The 17,357-nt window shown below is 33.9% G+C and overlaps 3 protein-coding genes and 1 long non-coding RNA gene across 11 annotated transcripts; 2 read left to right on the top strand and 2 right to left on the bottom strand.

Moving 5' to 3' along the window:
• Positions 1-793: 793 nt before the first annotated feature.
• LOC140975618 (uncharacterized) lies at positions 794-5,794 on the top strand. Of its 8 annotated transcripts, none has more exons than XR_012175010.1 (7): positions 794-1,077; positions 1,896-1,942; positions 2,237-2,280; positions 2,904-3,039; positions 3,490-3,523; positions 3,584-3,645; positions 5,232-5,794. XR_012175010.1 is itself a non-coding variant. In XM_073439440.1 (7 exons), exons 1-6 carry the CDS (start codon positions 902-904, stop codon positions 3,623-3,625), a joined length of 513 nt encoding a protein of 170 aa, XP_073295541.1. In that variant the 5' UTR covers positions 794-901; the 3' UTR covers positions 3,626-3,645; positions 5,232-5,791. The 8 variants fall into 8 exon arrangements, 4 of the variants coding, with proteins under 4 accessions (XP_073295541.1, XP_073295540.1, XP_073295539.1 ...); XR_012175009.1 differs by lacking the exon at positions 5,232-5,794 and adding an exon at positions 4,389-5,163; XM_073439440.1 differs by having other exon boundaries at positions 2,904-3,073; positions 5,232-5,791.
• LOC140975620 (uncharacterized) lies at positions 3,989-4,492 on the bottom strand. Its single transcript, XR_012175013.1, has 2 exons — positions 4,378-4,492; positions 3,989-4,080 (listed from the first exon to the last, which is right to left on the bottom strand). It is a non-coding gene; the product is annotated as an uncharacterized lncRNA (long non-coding RNA).
• Positions 5,795-10,976: 5,182 nt separating the features above from the next.
• On the top strand, positions 10,977-13,855 carry LOC140975617 (plant cysteine oxidase 3). Its single transcript, XM_073439437.1, has 5 exons — positions 10,977-11,221; positions 11,979-12,130; positions 12,783-12,945; positions 13,184-13,384; positions 13,513-13,855. Exons 1-5 carry the CDS (start codon positions 11,074-11,076, stop codon positions 13,635-13,637), a joined length of 789 nt encoding a protein of 262 aa, XP_073295538.1. The 5' UTR covers positions 10,977-11,073; the 3' UTR covers positions 13,638-13,855.
• A 191-nt stretch (positions 13,856-14,046) lies between these two features.
• LOC140975613 (enolase 1, chloroplastic) lies at positions 14,047-17,134 on the bottom strand. Its single transcript, XM_073439425.1, has 7 exons — positions 16,458-17,134; positions 15,569-15,876; positions 15,229-15,383; positions 14,832-15,149; positions 14,613-14,759; positions 14,467-14,517; positions 14,047-14,297 (listed from the first exon to the last, which is right to left on the bottom strand). Exons 1-7 carry the CDS (start codon positions 16,874-16,876, stop codon positions 14,232-14,234), a joined length of 1,464 nt encoding a protein of 487 aa, XP_073295526.1. The 5' UTR covers positions 16,877-17,134; the 3' UTR covers positions 14,047-14,231.
• Positions 17,135-17,357: the final 223 nt, after the last annotated feature.

Raw genomic sequence — 17,357 nt, 5'->3', positions numbered from 1 at the left:
CCTTTCTCTGAACAATGTTATTGGGTTTTTATCATTTCAAAATTGGTGGTGAAAGAAAGTTAGATAATTAAACATCCTAAAACCAAGTCACCTAAACTTTGATGTGAGAACTTGATTTTTGCAAAATAATTCTTCTAACAGTTTTCATCCCAACGGATTTTTTGATGTTAGATGAACTATTTTGTTTGACAAGATTCTCAACAAATTCATAATTTTAATATGTAATTTGTTGTAAAAATCATATTAAAATAGTTTAAATTGTTTTGGAGCTGATCATTATTATTAATTTTTACTTGCAGTATTTGCTTTGACGTCTTCCACAATGACCAAGAATGAGTGTTCGGTAATCTTTATGGGAGCAATAACTATCTCGCCTTTCAAACGAAGATAAATGATTTTCCTCTTCCTTATTTTTATCGTTTCAAAATTGGTGGTGAAAGAAAGTTAAAAGATTAAACATCCTAAAACCAAGTCATCTAAACTTTTACGTGAGAACTTAATTTTTGCAAAATAATTCTTCTAACATTTTTCATCCCAAGGGATTTTTTAATGTTAGAAAACTATTTTGTTTGGCAAAATTCTTACCAATTAGTAATTTAAATAAGTAATTTGTTGTAAAACTCATATTAAAATATTTTAAATTTTTTAGAGCTCATCTTTATGATTAATTTTTACCATGCTGTATTTGTTTTCATGTCTTTCACATGAACCAAGAATGAGTGGTTGGTGATCTCGCATGATTTATGTTGTCAACCTTCCTGCTGATATTAGAGAATCGGAGGTTGAAGACGTACTTTTGGATATTGTGTATATGGATTATTCCGTCTTCATTGCTTTTATTTTTTTAGGTTTTGTGATGTTTATATGGTATAAATATTTTTAATATATCATTAAATTTATAATGTATTGCAAGGAAATGTGTCAGTTTGCAATCATTATTACCACTCAATTTAGGTTGAGCTTCCACACGGTGGCAGATGTCCACCATCTTCAAGTAATCGTGGTGGTGGTTATCATGTGTGCAATGGGGGAGGAATTTGAAGGTCGGTTGATGATTATCACCTGTCTTTGTAAGCTGTAAGTTTTGGTCTTTGTAGCTCTTGTGTTATTTACTTGTGTAACATTTCAGGATTATATGAATAAAGCTAGGGATGTCTGTTTTGTTGAAGTTTATCACGATGGTGAAGTTTTGCATTTTCAGCTTTGTAATTTGATGTATGGCTCTTTGCTTTTGTGTTTTTTTTATTGATCAATACAAGCCATACACTTCCTTTTTGGCATTAATTTTTTCCTTCTTCGATCTTTGATATCGAGGTTTGAGGAACAAAAAATTGACCTTTTGGTCATGGATGAAGTTCAACATTTGCAAATTTGTTGTCTGAATCAGTAGCAACTTCTGAACTTTTTTTCGGCACTGAAACTTTCTATTCAAACAGGAACTTATGGCCTAGTTGATTATACTAATTATGTGGACTTGATATATGCTGTAAGTAAATGGTAGACATTTGTTGCAGTGTTCCTTCTTCGTCCTCTTGGCAAGATTTGAAGGTCAGTTGATTATCACTCATCTTTTTAGCTATTGTGTTATTTACTTGTATAACATTTCAGGATCATATGAGAAAGAAAAGCAAGGAATGTCTGTTATGCTGAATTTCAACTTGACTCTGAAGGTGTTACATTTTCTTTTTTTAAATTTTATATAGTTGTTTGCTCATGTTCGTTTTTTTATATATCATTAAGTCCCTAATGATATAGGTACGAGTGGGTGGTAATCTCGCATGATTTATGTTGACAACCTTCTTACTGGTATTTGAGAATCGGAGGTTGAAGTTTTACAAGTCTGATTGAACAACGTAATTCTCCTTTCTCTGAACATGTGTTATTGTGTTTTGCAGATTTGTTTATGGGTGCAATTACTCTCTGACATTTCAAACGAAGACAAGTGATTTTCTCCTTCCTTATTTTTATCATTTCAAAATTGGTGGTTAAAGAAAATTAGATAATTAAACATCCTGAAACCAAGTCACCTAAACTTTGATGTGAGAACTTGATTTTTACAAAATAATTCTTCTAACAGTTTTCATCCCAACGGATTTTTTTTATGTTAGATGAACTATTTTGTTTGGCAAGATTCTCAACAAATTAATAATTTTAATATGTAATTTGTTGTAAAAATCATATTAAAATAGTTTAAATTGTTTTGGAGCTCATCATTATTATTAATTTTTACTTGCAGTATTTGTTTTGACGTCTTCCACAATGACTAAGAACGAGTGTACGGTAATCTCTCATGATTTATACTTTTTTTATGGGTGCAACTACTATCTCGCCTTTCAAACGAAGATAAATGATTTTCCTCTTCCTTATTTTTATCGTTTCAAAATTGGTGGTGGAAGAAAGTTAAATGATTAAACATCCTAAAACCAAGTCATCTAAACTTTGACGTGAGAACTTGATTTTTGCAAAATAATTCTTCTAACACTTTTCATCCCAAGGGATTTTTTTATGTTAGAAAACTTTTTTGTTTGGCAAGATTCTTACCAGTTAGTAATTTAAATAAGTAATTTGTTGTAAAACTCATATTAAAATATTTTAAATTTTTTGGAGCTCATCTCTATGATTAATTTTAACATGTTGTATTTGCTTTCATGTCTTTCACATGAACCAAGAATGAGTGGTTGGTGATCTCGCATGATTTATGTTATCAACCTTCCTACTGATATTAGAGAATCGGAGGTTGAAGACGTATTTTACAAGTTCTAATTAGAGAATCGGAGGTTGAAAACATATTTTTGGATATTGTGTATATGGATTATTCCGTCTTCATTGCCTTTATTTTTTTAGGCTTTGTGATGTTTATATGGTATAAATATTTTTAATATATCATTAAATTTATAATGTAGTGCAAGGAAATGTGTCAGTTTGCAATCATTATTACCACTCAATTTAGGTTGAGCTTCCACACGGTGGCAGATGTCCACCATCGTCAAGTAATCGTCGTGGTGATTATCGTGTGTGCAATGGGGGAGGAATTTGAAGGTCGGTTGATGATTATCACCTGGCTTTGTAAGCTGTAAGTTTTGGTCTTTGTAGCTCTTGTGTTATTTACTTGTGTAACATTTCAGGATTATATGAATAAAGCTAGGGATGTCTGTTTTGTTGAAGTTTATCACGATGGTTGTAATTTGATGTATGGCTCTTTGTTTTTGTTTTTTTTTTATTGATCAATACAAGCCATACACTTCCTTTTTAGCATTAATTTTTTCCTTCTTCGATCTTTGATATAGAGGTTTGAGGAACAAGAAATTGACCTTTTGGTCATGGATGAAGTTCAACGTTTGCAAACTTGTTGTCTGAATCAGTAGCAACTTCTGAACTCTTTTTCGGCACTGAAACTTTCTATTCAAACAGGAACTTATGGCCTAGTTGATTATACTAATTATGTGGACTTGAAATATGCTGTAAGTAAATGGTAGACATTTGTTGCAGTGTTCCTTCTTCGTCCTCTTGGCAAGATTTGAAGGTCAGTTGATTATCACTTATCTTTTTAGCTATTGTGTTATTTACTTGTATAACATTTCAGGATCATATGAGAAAGAAAAGCAAGAAATGTCTGTTATGCTGAATTTCATCTTGACTCTGAAGGTGTTACATTTTATTTATTTTTTTTAATTCTATATATAGTTGTTTGCTCATGTTCATTTTTGTATATATCATTAAGTCCCGTACATTTATGTTTTATCATTAATTTTTTCCTTCTCAAATATATGATTTTGAAGTTTAATGAACAAAAAATTGACATTTTGGTCATGAATGACAGTCAACTTTTGCACATTTGTTGTCTGAATAGGAGCAACTCCTGAACTTTTTCCACACTGAAACCTTCTATTAAAACAAGAACTTGTGGCCTGGTTATCACACTAATTTTGAGGACTTGAGGCATATGCTATAAGTAAATGGTAGACATTTGCTATAGATTTACTTAGGCTTTTGGTGTGTGCCTTTTGATAATATCCGAAGTATTTGATCAATCAGATTGGAAACTTGATGATACCGAGTTTAGAAATTCTTGGACTAGAACTTATATCTGGATAAAGTCTTTATTCAATCTATGCTTTCCCAGGTATTTTGTTTTTTGACTTCAAATTTTTTTGACTGACCTTAAAATTTAAAATTTTCACCTTTCGGTTCTCGCTTATGTTTGCAAACTTGCTTGGATTTTAAAGTGTAACACATGACAAAATAAATGAACTTCACTACTTGTTGTTAGTGAATATGGTGAATTGAAATTTCTCTGATGTCTTTGTAAATTCGATAATGCTAAAAACCATGAGCTGTAATTTTTTATTTGGGCGAGTGCTTGATTTCACCATTGACTTTTGGTTAAGGGATGCAAGGGTAGTCCAGTAAGAAGCTGAAGTAGGAGTGTCAGTAGGAGCAGAGACCCCTAGAGGAAGAGTAGGTAATCCTTGCGTCGTGTATTCTCTTATTTTGAACTTTATCGAATTTATGCTCACTTTAAGTGAACTAGACACTTATAGGAATGAGTTAATTGGTTGTAAATATTTTTAAATCATTCTTATTCCTTGTGGTAACCTAACAAGAATGAGTTAATTTGTAAAAAGAAAACGTTATGAGTTCCAATGTAGGTTGAACCTTATTTTTGGAGTAGGTACAGTCAAGTTAACTTTGTCCATCGCAGATCGAAAACTTAGTTTTCTTTTTTCCCGGTTAGTTTTAATATCTTGATTCCATGTTCTTGAATTTTCTTTTAGTTTCGACCTTAGAACTTTAAGCACAGCCTCTTAATCCATACGTGAACTTTTGGTTGTTTTGGTTTGGAATGGTTGTCGGCTGATAGTGGATGGTCATTCATTTACATATACATAATGGAATCTTTAGCCTATAGTATGCATATGAATTATTCAGTCTTTATAACCTTAATTTTTAAAGCATTGTCATGTAAAATTTTCATATATCATTAAATTTATAATTTTTTATGAATATTTTTTTAAAAAAAATTAACATTTTGGTCATGAATGACTGTCAACTTTTGCACATTTGTGAACTTTTTAACACACTGAAACCTACTTATGGCCTGGTTGATTATACTAATTGCGAGGACTTGAGATATATTCTATAAGTAAATGGTAGACATTACATTTATTGTAGATTTGCTTATGCTTTTGGTGTTTTCCTTTTGATAATATCCTAAGAATTTGATCAACCAGATTCGGAAACTTGATGATACCAAGTTTAGAAATCCATCGGGGTATCGTCTTTTTTCAATCTATGCTTTCTCATCTCTTGGTTTTTTGTTTTTAAGCCTTCGATTTTTTTTTAAAAAAAAATTTGATTGTATTCTTGAAGTATTTATGAGAAAATTTGATATGTTTTACATTATACTTACCTGGGTTTTCTTTATTTTTTAAATCCTTACAAATAAATTTTTTATTTCATTTTAAAATGTTTAGCTTTAACATTTTTATTTTCTATAAATTTGACAAAAATTGATGTTTAAAAGTTCATACTTTAACAATTTAAATAAATAGATTCTAGAAATTTAATGATTAATGAATTAATGAATATTTACAATTTTTTTCCATAATATATGTAAACAAAAATACAATTAATATTCAAACTTCCCAAAAATATAAGTTTGTGCATGCGCGTATTCCCAAATTTCATTGTTTCCCATCACTACATAAATGGGACACCGGGGAGATTTTTGCTAGAAAACAGAGGAGCAGGAGTTGGAATGAGTGCAGGCGCCAGGCGGTTGAGGTACTTTCTGAATTCCTCATGTGATAATTTCTTCCATTTTAAAATTATTGAAATTACAAAAGAAATTGTTAAAAATAAGATTTTCCAATGTGTTCCGCTTTTTAGGTTCTTGATTGATTGATGGTATCTCAATCAGATTGTTAAACTTTCTGAAACTGATGGGAACTCATATATCATATTGTTTGTGATGGTAGAGTTTATATTCTCTTTCCCTTTCAATTCCCAACTCAAACTATTGGACTGCATTTAGAATTTTTTCTAATTCTTTAAATGGCTTGGTTAAATTTTTACAAATATCGTCCAGAATAATGGGTTGTATTGAATGTAAAAGAGAAAAACGTCGCATGAAACTAATTTGATATTGAAGACATTATTCTTCGTTACTCTTAGATTTAGCTCGACTATGAGAATCGTAATTATTATATGAGTATTATGAGTTTACACATGATTCTCAATAATACGGTACATGGCCTTACATTTCTCTTCCCACTTAAAAGATTTTGTCCTCAAAATCTCGCATGTACTTATCGCAAAAACTTAGGCTCCGTTTGATATGTATGATATGATAACTAAAGGATTAGTAATTAGAGTGATTAAAAAATGAGAGATAGTGATAAATAACATATTAAGATAAAATATATGAGATTTAGTATGATTTTAAAATTGTGGACTAATTCATTCTTATTTTACTAATTATTTTTCTTACGACTCTTCATTGTTATTAATTATCAAAAAATTATTTCTTATTATTTATTATTAACTTTTTTTTATTATACAAATCCTGATATTAATATTAAAAATTCATTTTTTATTCTATATTTTAATTTCCTGATATACAATTGTATATCCTGATATACAATTATTATTCTATTATTCACTTTTTTCTATAATTGTATATCCTGATTTACAATTATTATTCTCGTTATAATTAATGATATATTCTTTTAATCAATAATTTAATTATAATTTCATCATTAATTATAATTATAATTAATCAATAATTTTATTATTAAATAATTTCTTATTAATTTAATTAATTTTTTATCATTATTTAAATTTTTATTATTGATATTAATTTGTATATTCTCATTTATTATTATTATTTTACACCTTATTATTTATTTATTTATTTATTATTATTATTATTATTATTTTGAATAATATAATTTGAAAAATAATTAAAAAAATTAAATAGTGAGTAGTAAATCCGTTAATTGGGTTTAAGACGATTTTTAAAATTGTAAAATTATATTTTATTGCATAAACTTTTATATTTTAATATTTATTTTGAATTTTGAATTTAACTACAGTTTTCTAATTTCTCTGTTTGTTTTCGTATTGCATAAGTAAACAAATGCTTAAATGTCTTAGTTTAATATTATATTAATTTATAAAGGATAATAAAATAGTAAATATACACGTTATCATGGAAATTGCAAAAGTAATCACTTGGCGAAGAAGGGTTGAATTATCCCTATTTTGTGTGTACAGTGCCGATCAGGAAAATGTCAGGAAAAGAATCAAAGAAAATTACAATGAAGATCTCTTGGCATGATGGGATAAAAATAACTCAAAGTTTGTCTTAAAATTAAAGAAGGCAAAGAGTATGAATTGGTCTGTTGCAAGCCTATCCAATGAAGATAATTGATCAAAGGGATATAGCAGATTATAATCAAGGAACATTTAGACCTTGGTTTGATTAAAGTAGGAATTTCACCGTAAAAAAGCAGTCCATGATTCTTGGTAAGAAATCATGGTGAAATAAAAAGCAACAAACTCAGACTAGTTATTAATTATCAAGAGATTAATAAGATTCTGGAGTTTGATGTGTATTTTATACCTAGTAGAGAACATCTTATTAGTTGCATACACAATGCGAAGATATTCTCGAAATTCGATTGTAAGTCTGGATTTTATCAGATCCGGATGCAGGAAAAAAGCAAGAAATTCACAGCTTTTTTCACACCACAAGGACATTATATTTGGGAAGTATTACCAATGAGATTGGCTAATTCACCCCAGATATTTCAAAGGAAAATGGATAATCTTTTTAAAGATTATTTGAAATTCATGTTTGTCTATATTGATGATGTGTTAATAGCATCTAAAAATATGGCAGAACATATTAAACATCTAGAGATTTTCTCTTATGTTTGTAAAAAATAAGGACTGGTTCTATCAGGAAAAAAAAAAGCAGACATTGTCACAAGAAAGATTGAATTTCACACACATGGACTTAGTCAACTAAAGGAGATTTGTAAAAATCTTCCGAAAATGGATATTCTTGAAGATGAAAATGATCTGGTACTATATACGAATGCCAATGATCATTGGTGGACAGCAGTTTTAACAAAGCTCACACCAAAAAGAGAACAGTCATGCAGATATTGCAGTGGACTATTCTCATATGCAGAAGCCATAAGATGACATATCAACGAAAAAAAACTATGCAGTATAGAGGGCTTTTGAAAAATGACAATTATTCTTACTTGCAAAGAATTTCACTTTAAAAGTTGATAATACACGAGTAAAAGCTTTCTTAAGGAATAAAATTGAGTCTAAACCTAATAAGGCTAGATTATTAATATGGCAAGCACTATGTCAGAATTATATTTTTGATATTGTGATAATTAAATCTCATGAAAATATTCTTGCAGAATTTTTAACAAGAGATGGACAGCATTGATATCGATGTCATCATCAAGATGTAGAGGCATTTGAGGGAACACCTTGAAATGCTTCAAAATGAGTTTAACAAGCTGGTCTTAAACGCAGAAGTTACGGGAAGATTACAACAAGCCGATAAGAGAATTGTCTCTGATCGAATCACAGGATGTTTACAGGCTTATACTCAGTTATGGTCTGTAATGCAAAGGCCTATCCTCCAAGGCATGAAGAGTTTTCGAGTACAGGATTCTATACCTGGAGCAGGAGATTCAAATACCCCTAGCACAAGTGTTAAGTCGGGATCATCTCCAGATGAGTCAGCTGAAACAAAAATTGAGACTCCAGATCCTTATCTCGAGTCCTCTAGTCAACCCTTCACCTCGGGGATTGAAGAGAGAAATACCAACCTTAGACTTAATACTGACAAGGGTAAATCTAAGGTTGATACTAATGAAGCTGCAATTTCTTCATTTCAGGTTTACCAACAAAACTGAGAGAAATTAAAAACAAGAGTAAGCATTATCCTAGTTACTATCAGGGTTAATGTTTCAGGAAAATATCCTATGTCCAAAGGAAATCAAAGCATGGTATGAATTCGGGGCTCTTGCCTCAGTTTATACCACATCACCAAGCTTCCCAGAAATTTCAGGATTACCCAAATGGATCCAGGAAGCGGTTCATGAAACTTGGACAAATAACGATTATTTGTCCAGATGAGATATTCTGGAACTATACTTCTTCAGTACGACCCCAGAACCAGCAGGAAAAGGCTAACACGAAGCCTTTCATTTCATCAAGTTAAGGAGGCCAGATACAAATGTTTAGAAATTTATCAAAGATCCTCTGTCAGAAGAAACACCCCTTGTTGCTTCAATAACGAAGATGACATTTCCACTAGAAAACATGGTAGACAAAGTCAAGTTTCCGTTTAAATTTTATCATAATTCGGTAAACGGATCATTCCTGTTAAATACTATGACGGAAAAAACCACAAGTTTTGCAGAAGATCTATTCGAAAAGAAAAGAAATCTTTTGTGGAATAGCAAGCTTCCGGGGAGTAAAGAAACTCGTCGGAAATTCTACAATATGGCTCATATGGGAAGATGGTCAGAACAGATCTGCCCAGAATGCCCAAACCAAAAAGAGCAAGAATTCGGCAAGGACTTCAGACCTCGATCAGACAGGAAGTATCTTGCAGAAACAGGACCAAGTGGTGAAGGATCACAGCCACGTTTTCCTCGGGGACATCAAAAGTTTAAGATTCCTCGAAAAAAAATAAGTGGACATTTGAACCTAACCACCTTTCTTTGGGGATAACAAAAGTAAAAGATTCTCCGACAAGAGATAGTGGACATGTGAATAACCCACTAGATGAACAGGAAAACTGAGACTCAATTTCACCTATAAATAACGAACAACTTGGAACCAGTAAAAATACACAAGAAAAAGTCGGAACCTAAAAAAAATGTATTACACATATCTGAAGGTTTCTAAAAGACGAATCAAGGCAATAAGAAAGGAGCTGAAAAATTTCAAAGATTTCCACAAAAAGCTAAAGGAATCAGGAAATGAAATATCAGCTGATATCATACAAACACATATCTACTGGTTATGCCAGAAGATAAAATCAGAAGAACGAGCCATTTCTAGATTAATGATCTAGAAGAAGAAAAATCAAGAAAAGTGGAGGGACCATTCAACCACCCACTCCACCACTCACCAGATAGTGCCAACCACAGCTGGAAGGCATTAAAGTTATAGCAAGAGTTTGAAGTCCGGAATACAAATCCGCAGAGGGCTTCTATAAATAAGAAGACAGAAGGAAGATGAAAGCATCACTCAACATCTTCGTTTTTCTTCAAAATAATTTGTAATATTTTCTCTTTCAAGTATATGTGTGCTGTAAGTTCAGCTACTATTAGTAGCTAAACAAGTTTCTCCTCCTCTACAGGAGGTTACTATGTAATAATATCTTGTATGTTTGAATAAAAGAACCAAGGCTTTTGCTCTTCTCATGTATTATTTTCAAATTGAGCTTTTACTATACACCTTGAAGTAGGAAACGAAACAAGGTTGTACTAAGTGCTGCTGAAGGAATCTGCATCAGAAATCATCGGTTGAGATTGTATAGTTGGACTGTGATGAGCAGTCTGTAAAACTCGGTAGATATAACCCAGCGACATGTTGGTCAAAAAGGTAAAATGTTCAATTTATTATACGGAAACATGATGGGCCTTTTATAAAATAAAATAAATCGATCATTTGAGTATGGTATATAGGCTGGAAACCTTGCATAGCTGTATGTCTTGGGTCTATATGCCTTTAAGAACAGGTTTGATAGGTATAACAACGCCACGTACCATAATTAGAAGAAAAAGGTATAGTTGGAATTTTAAAAAATTAGGGTCGTTAAAACTAAATTTTAAAGGGTTGGATGGTAAAAAAAAAGTTGAAAAAGAAGTAATTATTTTTAAATAAGTTGCTCTATATATAACACTATTTTATTTTTCCCTACCATATTTTAACCTTTTTACCCGCACTATTTTAGCTTCTTCCTCGGTGGCTGGCTTTGAACCATAGCCTATTGAATGAAATGTCAGCAGAGTAAAAACAAGCAACGGTATGTGTTTTCATAGGAGGTTCTTGACCATGACGATGAAGAAGAAGATTCCTTCTGTTCAAGCTCTCTACGACCTTTGCAAGCAGACTTTCTCGCCTTCCCCGTCTCCGCCTTCTTCTCAAGCCATCAGAAGCATCTCCTCTTTAATGAGTATTTCATCTTCCTGCTTCTGGGCTTTCAATTACTGTGCTGTAAATACCATGGGTTCTTCCAGTAGCGTTGAATTCGTTGTTCAATTGTGATAATTTTGAGTGGGAAGAAGATTTGAGAATGGGTTTAGAAAATACTGGTGCAATTCACCATACTTGCTGTTGGATTTGAAAGAATCAGTTGTTTCTTGGCCTCCTACCGTCTGTTGAAATTTCTTGTTCAGAATTCAAGCTAATGGGACGGAAAAGTTTTTTATCATACTGTGAACTCGGGAATATTCTTTTTTTTATTGAGTTTATGCCGCTTTAAGAACAAGCGTATCGTATTACTTTGGATGAAATTTTCGTGTGTGGTTCAAATGTTTTGAGTTCTATGATCCTTTAGTGGAACTCCGATGTTTTGCTTCTTACATTTGACTGCTCAGATTAGTTTTGTTGGTTGTTGATCTGCTTGTCCTCATGTTCTTACCCTTCTATCCTTAATTGCCTTGTTCATCCTGAGATGTTCGCACCGAATGTTGTTTTTTGTGGTTTTTAGCTCATTGGCATGTGATCTTGAAATGTGCATGAGGATTTTTTTTTTTGAAATCCTTTACTTGAGTAAGCCCAGCTGTCTGTCTGGTGTTTTTTACTAGTGGATTTTTCTGTTTTGATCAAGCTCAAAACATCAGTTTTGACTTTCTATCATAGATTCCGCAACCACTGTCGAGTGTGGGAACAAGTATATTTATGCGTGTAAAAGCTTGAATGTTTTTCAGATTCACTTAGTCCTGCTGATGTTGGACTTGCCGATGCTGGCAAAGAGGATGATAGAGGTCATGGTCCTTTTGGAGTTCAGTTGTTCAATCGAGTAGATCGATGGGCTCAACCAATAACTTATGTGGATGTCCATGAGGGAGAAAATTTCACGGTATGTTACCATTTCTTAAGGTTTCAATCTCCTTACTTCATATTTTCCATTTGAAATGTTCATCGTATGTTTAACATCATATCAAGTCTACTTTGTGATTAAAAATGTCCAAATTCTTGCTCGTTTTGCTCCTACATTGAAGACATCCATAAAGTGTAGTCCATGCTGCAGGTGATTTTTTTAGTGCCAAACAAAGTGGCCTGGGCCAATTTCGTTATAAACTCTGTACTTGTTTTCTATCTTCTGATTCTATACCTAGTGTCCTTGGATCATTTGCAACAAATTATTTGCCAGTCATTTCTCAATGGCATTAGGGGTGCTATAGGACAAAAATTTAGAAGTACCAACAACTTTCACTTGGCCAATGCTGATATTAGATTCCTTATGAACTAAGATATCGACATTCAAATGAAGGCAGTTTATTGTTATGACATGAAAATGCTGAGCAATATAAGAAATCCTTATACTGTCCATGTACCATTCTTTTCCCTTTTATATCTCACCTGATTTGACTAATTAATGTTATTCATACAATACACTCTAAATGCGTCCAGGATGTAATATTGGTGTGCTTCCAGTGAGGGAATTATGCTATATTCTGAGTTCTCTACGCTGTATCAACTGATTGAATTATTACATGAATTTTTTGCAGATGTGCATATTTTGCTTTCCAACTTCCTCTGTTATTCCACTTCATGACCATCCCGGCATGACCGTTTTGAGCAAAGTCCTTTATGGTTCATTGCATGTGAAATCTTATGATTGGGTGGAGCCAGCCCAAATACAAAAAAGTGCTGGCACTGAACGTTCTAAAGGTCTGGTATTATATTAAATTTGAATCATCCTTTTGCTTCCTGCTGCATACAGGTTTTCCGTATCATGTTCTGACCATCCTCCATTGGAAACACATGACTTTGTGTATTCCTAAAAGTAACCATGTGTTTAATATAAAATTAAATTTGTCATCTTGGTAAATGTGTTTAATGAACTTTCTTTCATTGATGATGGAAACTTCATGTCCGTTGAATTTGATGAAACTTCCATATATGTCAGTTAGATTAGCTAAACTGGTTGTTGATGAAGTTCTGACCGCACCATGTAGTACATCGGTTCTGTATCCGAGGAGTGGAGGGAATCTTCATTGTTTTACGGCAGTCACTCCTTGCGCGGTTCTTGACATCCTTGCACCTCCATACGATGAAACTTGTGGAAGGGGCTGTACTTATTATCGCGATTATCCTTGTTCCAGCTTTTGTGAGTATACTCTGCTTAATCAAAACTCTCTTGTATAACTCCTAGGAAACTGCTAGATGAGTAGTCCTGAGTACATATTTGGCATGGAAATCAAAGAAACCATGAACAGCTGGCCTTAAATTTTGCAGATGTGAAGGAAGATGAGAGCATTGGCGGAAAAGAAGACGAGTATGCTTGGCTTGCTGAGGTCTCTACGCCAGATGAACTGTATATGCGCCCCCAAAAATATACTGGTCCAGCCATCAAGATTTGATGGGCAAATGATGCAGTGTCATGGTTGACGGTGGAATGAGAAGGTTTCTTCAACTTTTGGTAGTTGATTTACGGTGGCATGTGGACTTTATAAATATACTATAGCAGTCTTTAGGAGGTTATATGACGTTAACACCAAGTAAAGTCGTTAATGGTGTTGCGATTTGATTAGTCACAATGCTAATGCTTGCTTTGGTGATGCTTTCCTATGATTCCCTACCTTTTCTGTTGGGTTAATTACACCCACTTCCTAACTTTTCCGTACTAAGATATCGGTCATATTAAGCATTAGTTAACATAAGCTAACTATAAGGATGTGCCTGAGAATGCAGTTATGTAAACGTGCATGAGTGCCTCAGAGAGGAGCTTAGTATTAATGGAAATCTCGCTTGAAACAGAAATGTCATACAAAACACAGAAATGAAGCAGTTCTCTGTGAAAACCTGCCTTTTATTTCCATTAGCTTCGTGCATATTCGATCAACTTAGTGTTACACTTACAGAACAAACTCTAATGGTTATGCCTTAAACCATCTCTAGCGCAATCCAATGAACATAGCATGTTTTTCCTGAATAAATTAAGGTCCACTCTTATCCTAAGGGGATCGGAAAGCTTCACCAGCATATCGAACATTTCCAAGTTCTTCTTCAATACGCAGCAGCTGCAACCAAACCCAGAGTAAATGGTATCAACTAGTAACTAATTTTCTGAAATATCAGTTTGATTTGAATGACTGTTTCTATTCTTTTTATGTATTTCGAATTATCTATTATGTTTGGTATCAAATCATCTATCATATTGTCGTTGCAGTAAAAATCTCAATGTTGTACCTGATTGTATTTGGCCAACCGTTCACTTCGGCATGGTGCTCCCGTCTTGATCTGCATAAAGAAGAATCAAGATTTAGATTAATATGTTAGTGAAAACATAGGGTAATGTATGGAGCAAAGGTATCCATATAGTGTAGTTGTACAACCTGTCCACTGGCCAAGCCCACAGACAAATCTGCAATAAAGTTGTCTTCGGTCTCGCCACTACGGTGACTGACCATTACTCCCCAGCCAGCAGCTTTTGAGTCAAGTGCTGCCTGAATAGATTCAGTGACTGTGCCAATTTGGTTCACCTGCCATATACACAGATGAGTTAGACATCTGGTTAAAGCCATCCACAAGTTTACATTATGTTCGATTTATACCTTCAGCAGCAAAGCGTTGCAGGCCTTCTTTTGAATCGCTTCGGCGATTTTTTTTGGATTGGTGACTAACAAATCATCACCTACAATCTGAATATCAACTGAAGATTGCAGTGATGACCATGAACTCCAGTCGTCTTGGTCAAATGGATCCTCAATCGAAACAATAGGAAAATCTCGGACAAACTCTTTGTAAAGATCGCGAAGGCTCTCGGCTTTCAGCACGTGGACACCATCATTTGGCTGTTTCTTGAAATTGAGATCGTATCTGCCATCCTTAGTCAAAAACTCCGAAGCAGCAACGTCCATCCCTATTTTAATCTGAAATACATTTTCCCATGAATATACTTCAAGAAAAGTACACGCAACTATGAAATACAAAGAAAGGTGATTGTTATACCTTGCCGGTGTAACCGGCTTTTTCGATAGCATCCATGAGTAGTACCAGCCCTTCCCTGTTATCCTGCACATTGGGAGCAAATCCACCTTCATCTCCGACGTTGCATGCATCTTGTCCATATTTAGCTTTGATAATTCCCTTAAGACTGTGATAAACTGCTCACAGAAGACCGAGTATCATAAGCTTTTTCATCCGAATCTAATTACTGGTAGCACATAGGGTTTAAAATGTATGGTAAGTAGCACCGAACTAATACAAGAAAAACTAAGGATCTGCCATCGATACGGAGATGGTTGCATAAAATTTAAAGCAGTGAAAATCAATATCCATCTCTACCTACCTTCACTACCCATCCGGAGAGCCTCTGAAAATGTGGTTGCTCCTACAGGAAAAATCATGAACTCTTGCATTGCCAGATTGTTTCCAGCATGGCTGCCTCCATTTATCACATTGAACGCTGGGACAGGCATTACAAGTTCTTTGGTGTTTGATATTTCCTGTATGTGCTTGTAAAGGGGAACACCCTTTGCTCCAGCACCAGCTCTACACACGCTAAGCGAAACTCCTAAAATAGCATTAGCCCCTAGTTTCGATTTATTCGGAGTCCCATCAATTTCCAGCATAACCGAGTCCACATCAGCCTGATTCCTACAATGAGAACGAATGGTAACCAGATAATCAAAAAAGTTTCCCAGCTTGAAGGCATGACTAGATAGATATCAAGTTCTTAAAGAGAAACCAAATGCTATCGTGTTAAAAGACTGGCCATTGCACCATGCACAATCTCTCCCAACTCCAAGCACTCAAATATATCAAGATGAGCCCTGCCAGAAGTCGAATTTTCATAGACAATTATCTTTTGTTATCCAACGCTTGATCAACCTTGTCATGTGATAAAACAATATACATAATGCCTTTATATTTCCTTGAATATGAATCCAGTCAACTATAACTAGCTATGGATCATCCAACTCCATTCAAAAAAACTATAAACATAGATATAAGTTCGAAAAAATTTGAAAGCTCGATCCTTTTGAACAGCTACCAATAACCAAAATATGGGATCGAAAGATGTTTCATCGTTCGTATTCTCAAGTATAGCCTCATTACAATCATTTTGCAATATAGAACCAAAAATGCTTCCGAATTCGAACTCGAACCAGAACAAAAATGAAAATGAAAAAAAATAATCCAACAGACTATGCAAATACAAAAGGAATTTTTGTTACCTGACATCGACACCAAAAAGCTTAGGACCCAAATATTCATTGACATTTTTGACTGCATTGAGGACCCCTTTACCACCATAAACAGACTTTTCGCCATCTCTGAGCTCGAGGGCCTCGTAAATCCCAGTAGAAGCTCCACTGGGAACGGCCGATCGGTATAACGAATTATCCTCCGTGATCAGATCAACCTCGATCGTCGGATTGCCCCTGCTGTCCACGATCTGCCGGGCCTTGACATTCTTAACCTTCGCCGAAGCCTTTGACGCAACGGCCGCCGACGGTGTTGCGACTACGGAGCTGCGGATAGTGAAGGGACGAGATTTGACCTTCTGGGTCGTAGGCAGTGAAAACAAAGGTGCATTCGAAGTGGGTTTGGTTGAAAAAATGGGTTTCGATAGCTGAATCGGAGTCAAAGCCATCAGAGAGCACGCGTGGTCAAATGTATATGAAAAGAGCACGCAAAAAGAGAGAAAGGGTGGATTTATGGGCGTAAAAATAAGAAGAATATAAAGAGAAAGAAGGAAAAGGGTTTATGGGAAAGTCCGCCCAGGGGAGAACGGGCGAAGAGAGCAGAGCTGGAGAATTTGTCCGATGGACGTTAGGATTGAGGATGGCACCACGGCGGCGCACGTGTTGGGTAGGTGAGCCGCTTGTGTGTGAATATTGACGAGTTAGGCTGCAGTATATTATATATCGTGTGCATGAACAGTTGATAAAATAATATTTTTAATTATAAAAAAATTTGAAATTTCATACAATTTCTTTTTTCATTATAATAAATTAATAATTTTTAGAACCTTAAAATGATATATTTCATCGATAATAAAAAAAAAGTTGATGATTTAAAAATTTATAATTAAAAAAACACATATGGGAATCAAATGATAATTTTTCTATATA

Source organism: Primulina huaijiensis, chromosome 4, assembly GCF_012295235.1.
Source record: "Primulina huaijiensis isolate GDHJ02 chromosome 4, ASM1229523v2, whole genome shotgun sequence".
Classification (NCBI taxonomy): domain Eukaryota; kingdom Viridiplantae; phylum Streptophyta; class Magnoliopsida; order Lamiales; family Gesneriaceae; genus Primulina; species Primulina huaijiensis.
This window is presented reverse-complemented; position numbering and strand designations above follow the sequence as displayed.

Coding starts and splice junctions, on each gene's coding strand:
- LOC140975618 (XM_073439438.1), top strand. CDS start 902: ATGTATTGCAAGGAAATGTGTCAGTTTGCAATCATTATTACCACTCAA. Junction 1,078..1,895: donor ATCACCTGTCTTTGTAAGCT/GTAAGTTTTGGT, acceptor TGTGTTTTGCAG/ATTTGTTTATGGGTGCAATT. Junction 3,646..5,231: donor ATTTCATCTTGACTCTGAAG/GTGTTACATTTT, acceptor TTGATCAACCAG/ATTCGGAAACTTGATGATAC.
- LOC140975617 (XM_073439437.1), top strand. CDS start 11,074: ATGTGTTTTCATAGGAGGTTCTTGACCATGACGATGAAGAAGAAGATT. Junction 12,131..12,782: donor ATGAGGGAGAAAATTTCACG/GTATGTTACCAT, acceptor AATTTTTTGCAG/ATGTGCATATTTTGCTTTCC. Junction 12,946..13,183: donor TGGCACTGAACGTTCTAAAG/GTCTGGTATTAT, acceptor CATATATGTCAG/TTAGATTAGCTAAACTGGTT.
- LOC140975613 (XM_073439425.1), bottom strand. CDS start 16,876: ATGGCTTTGACTCCGATTCAGCTATCGAAACCCATTTTTTCAACCAAA. Junction 15,150..15,228: donor AAGCCGGTTACACCGGCAAG/GTATAACAATCA, acceptor AATGTATTTCAG/ATTAAAATAGGGATGGACGT. Junction 14,298..14,466: donor GGTTGGCCAAATACAATCAG/GTACAACATTGA, acceptor GTTTGGTTGCAG/CTGCTGCGTATTGAAGAAGA.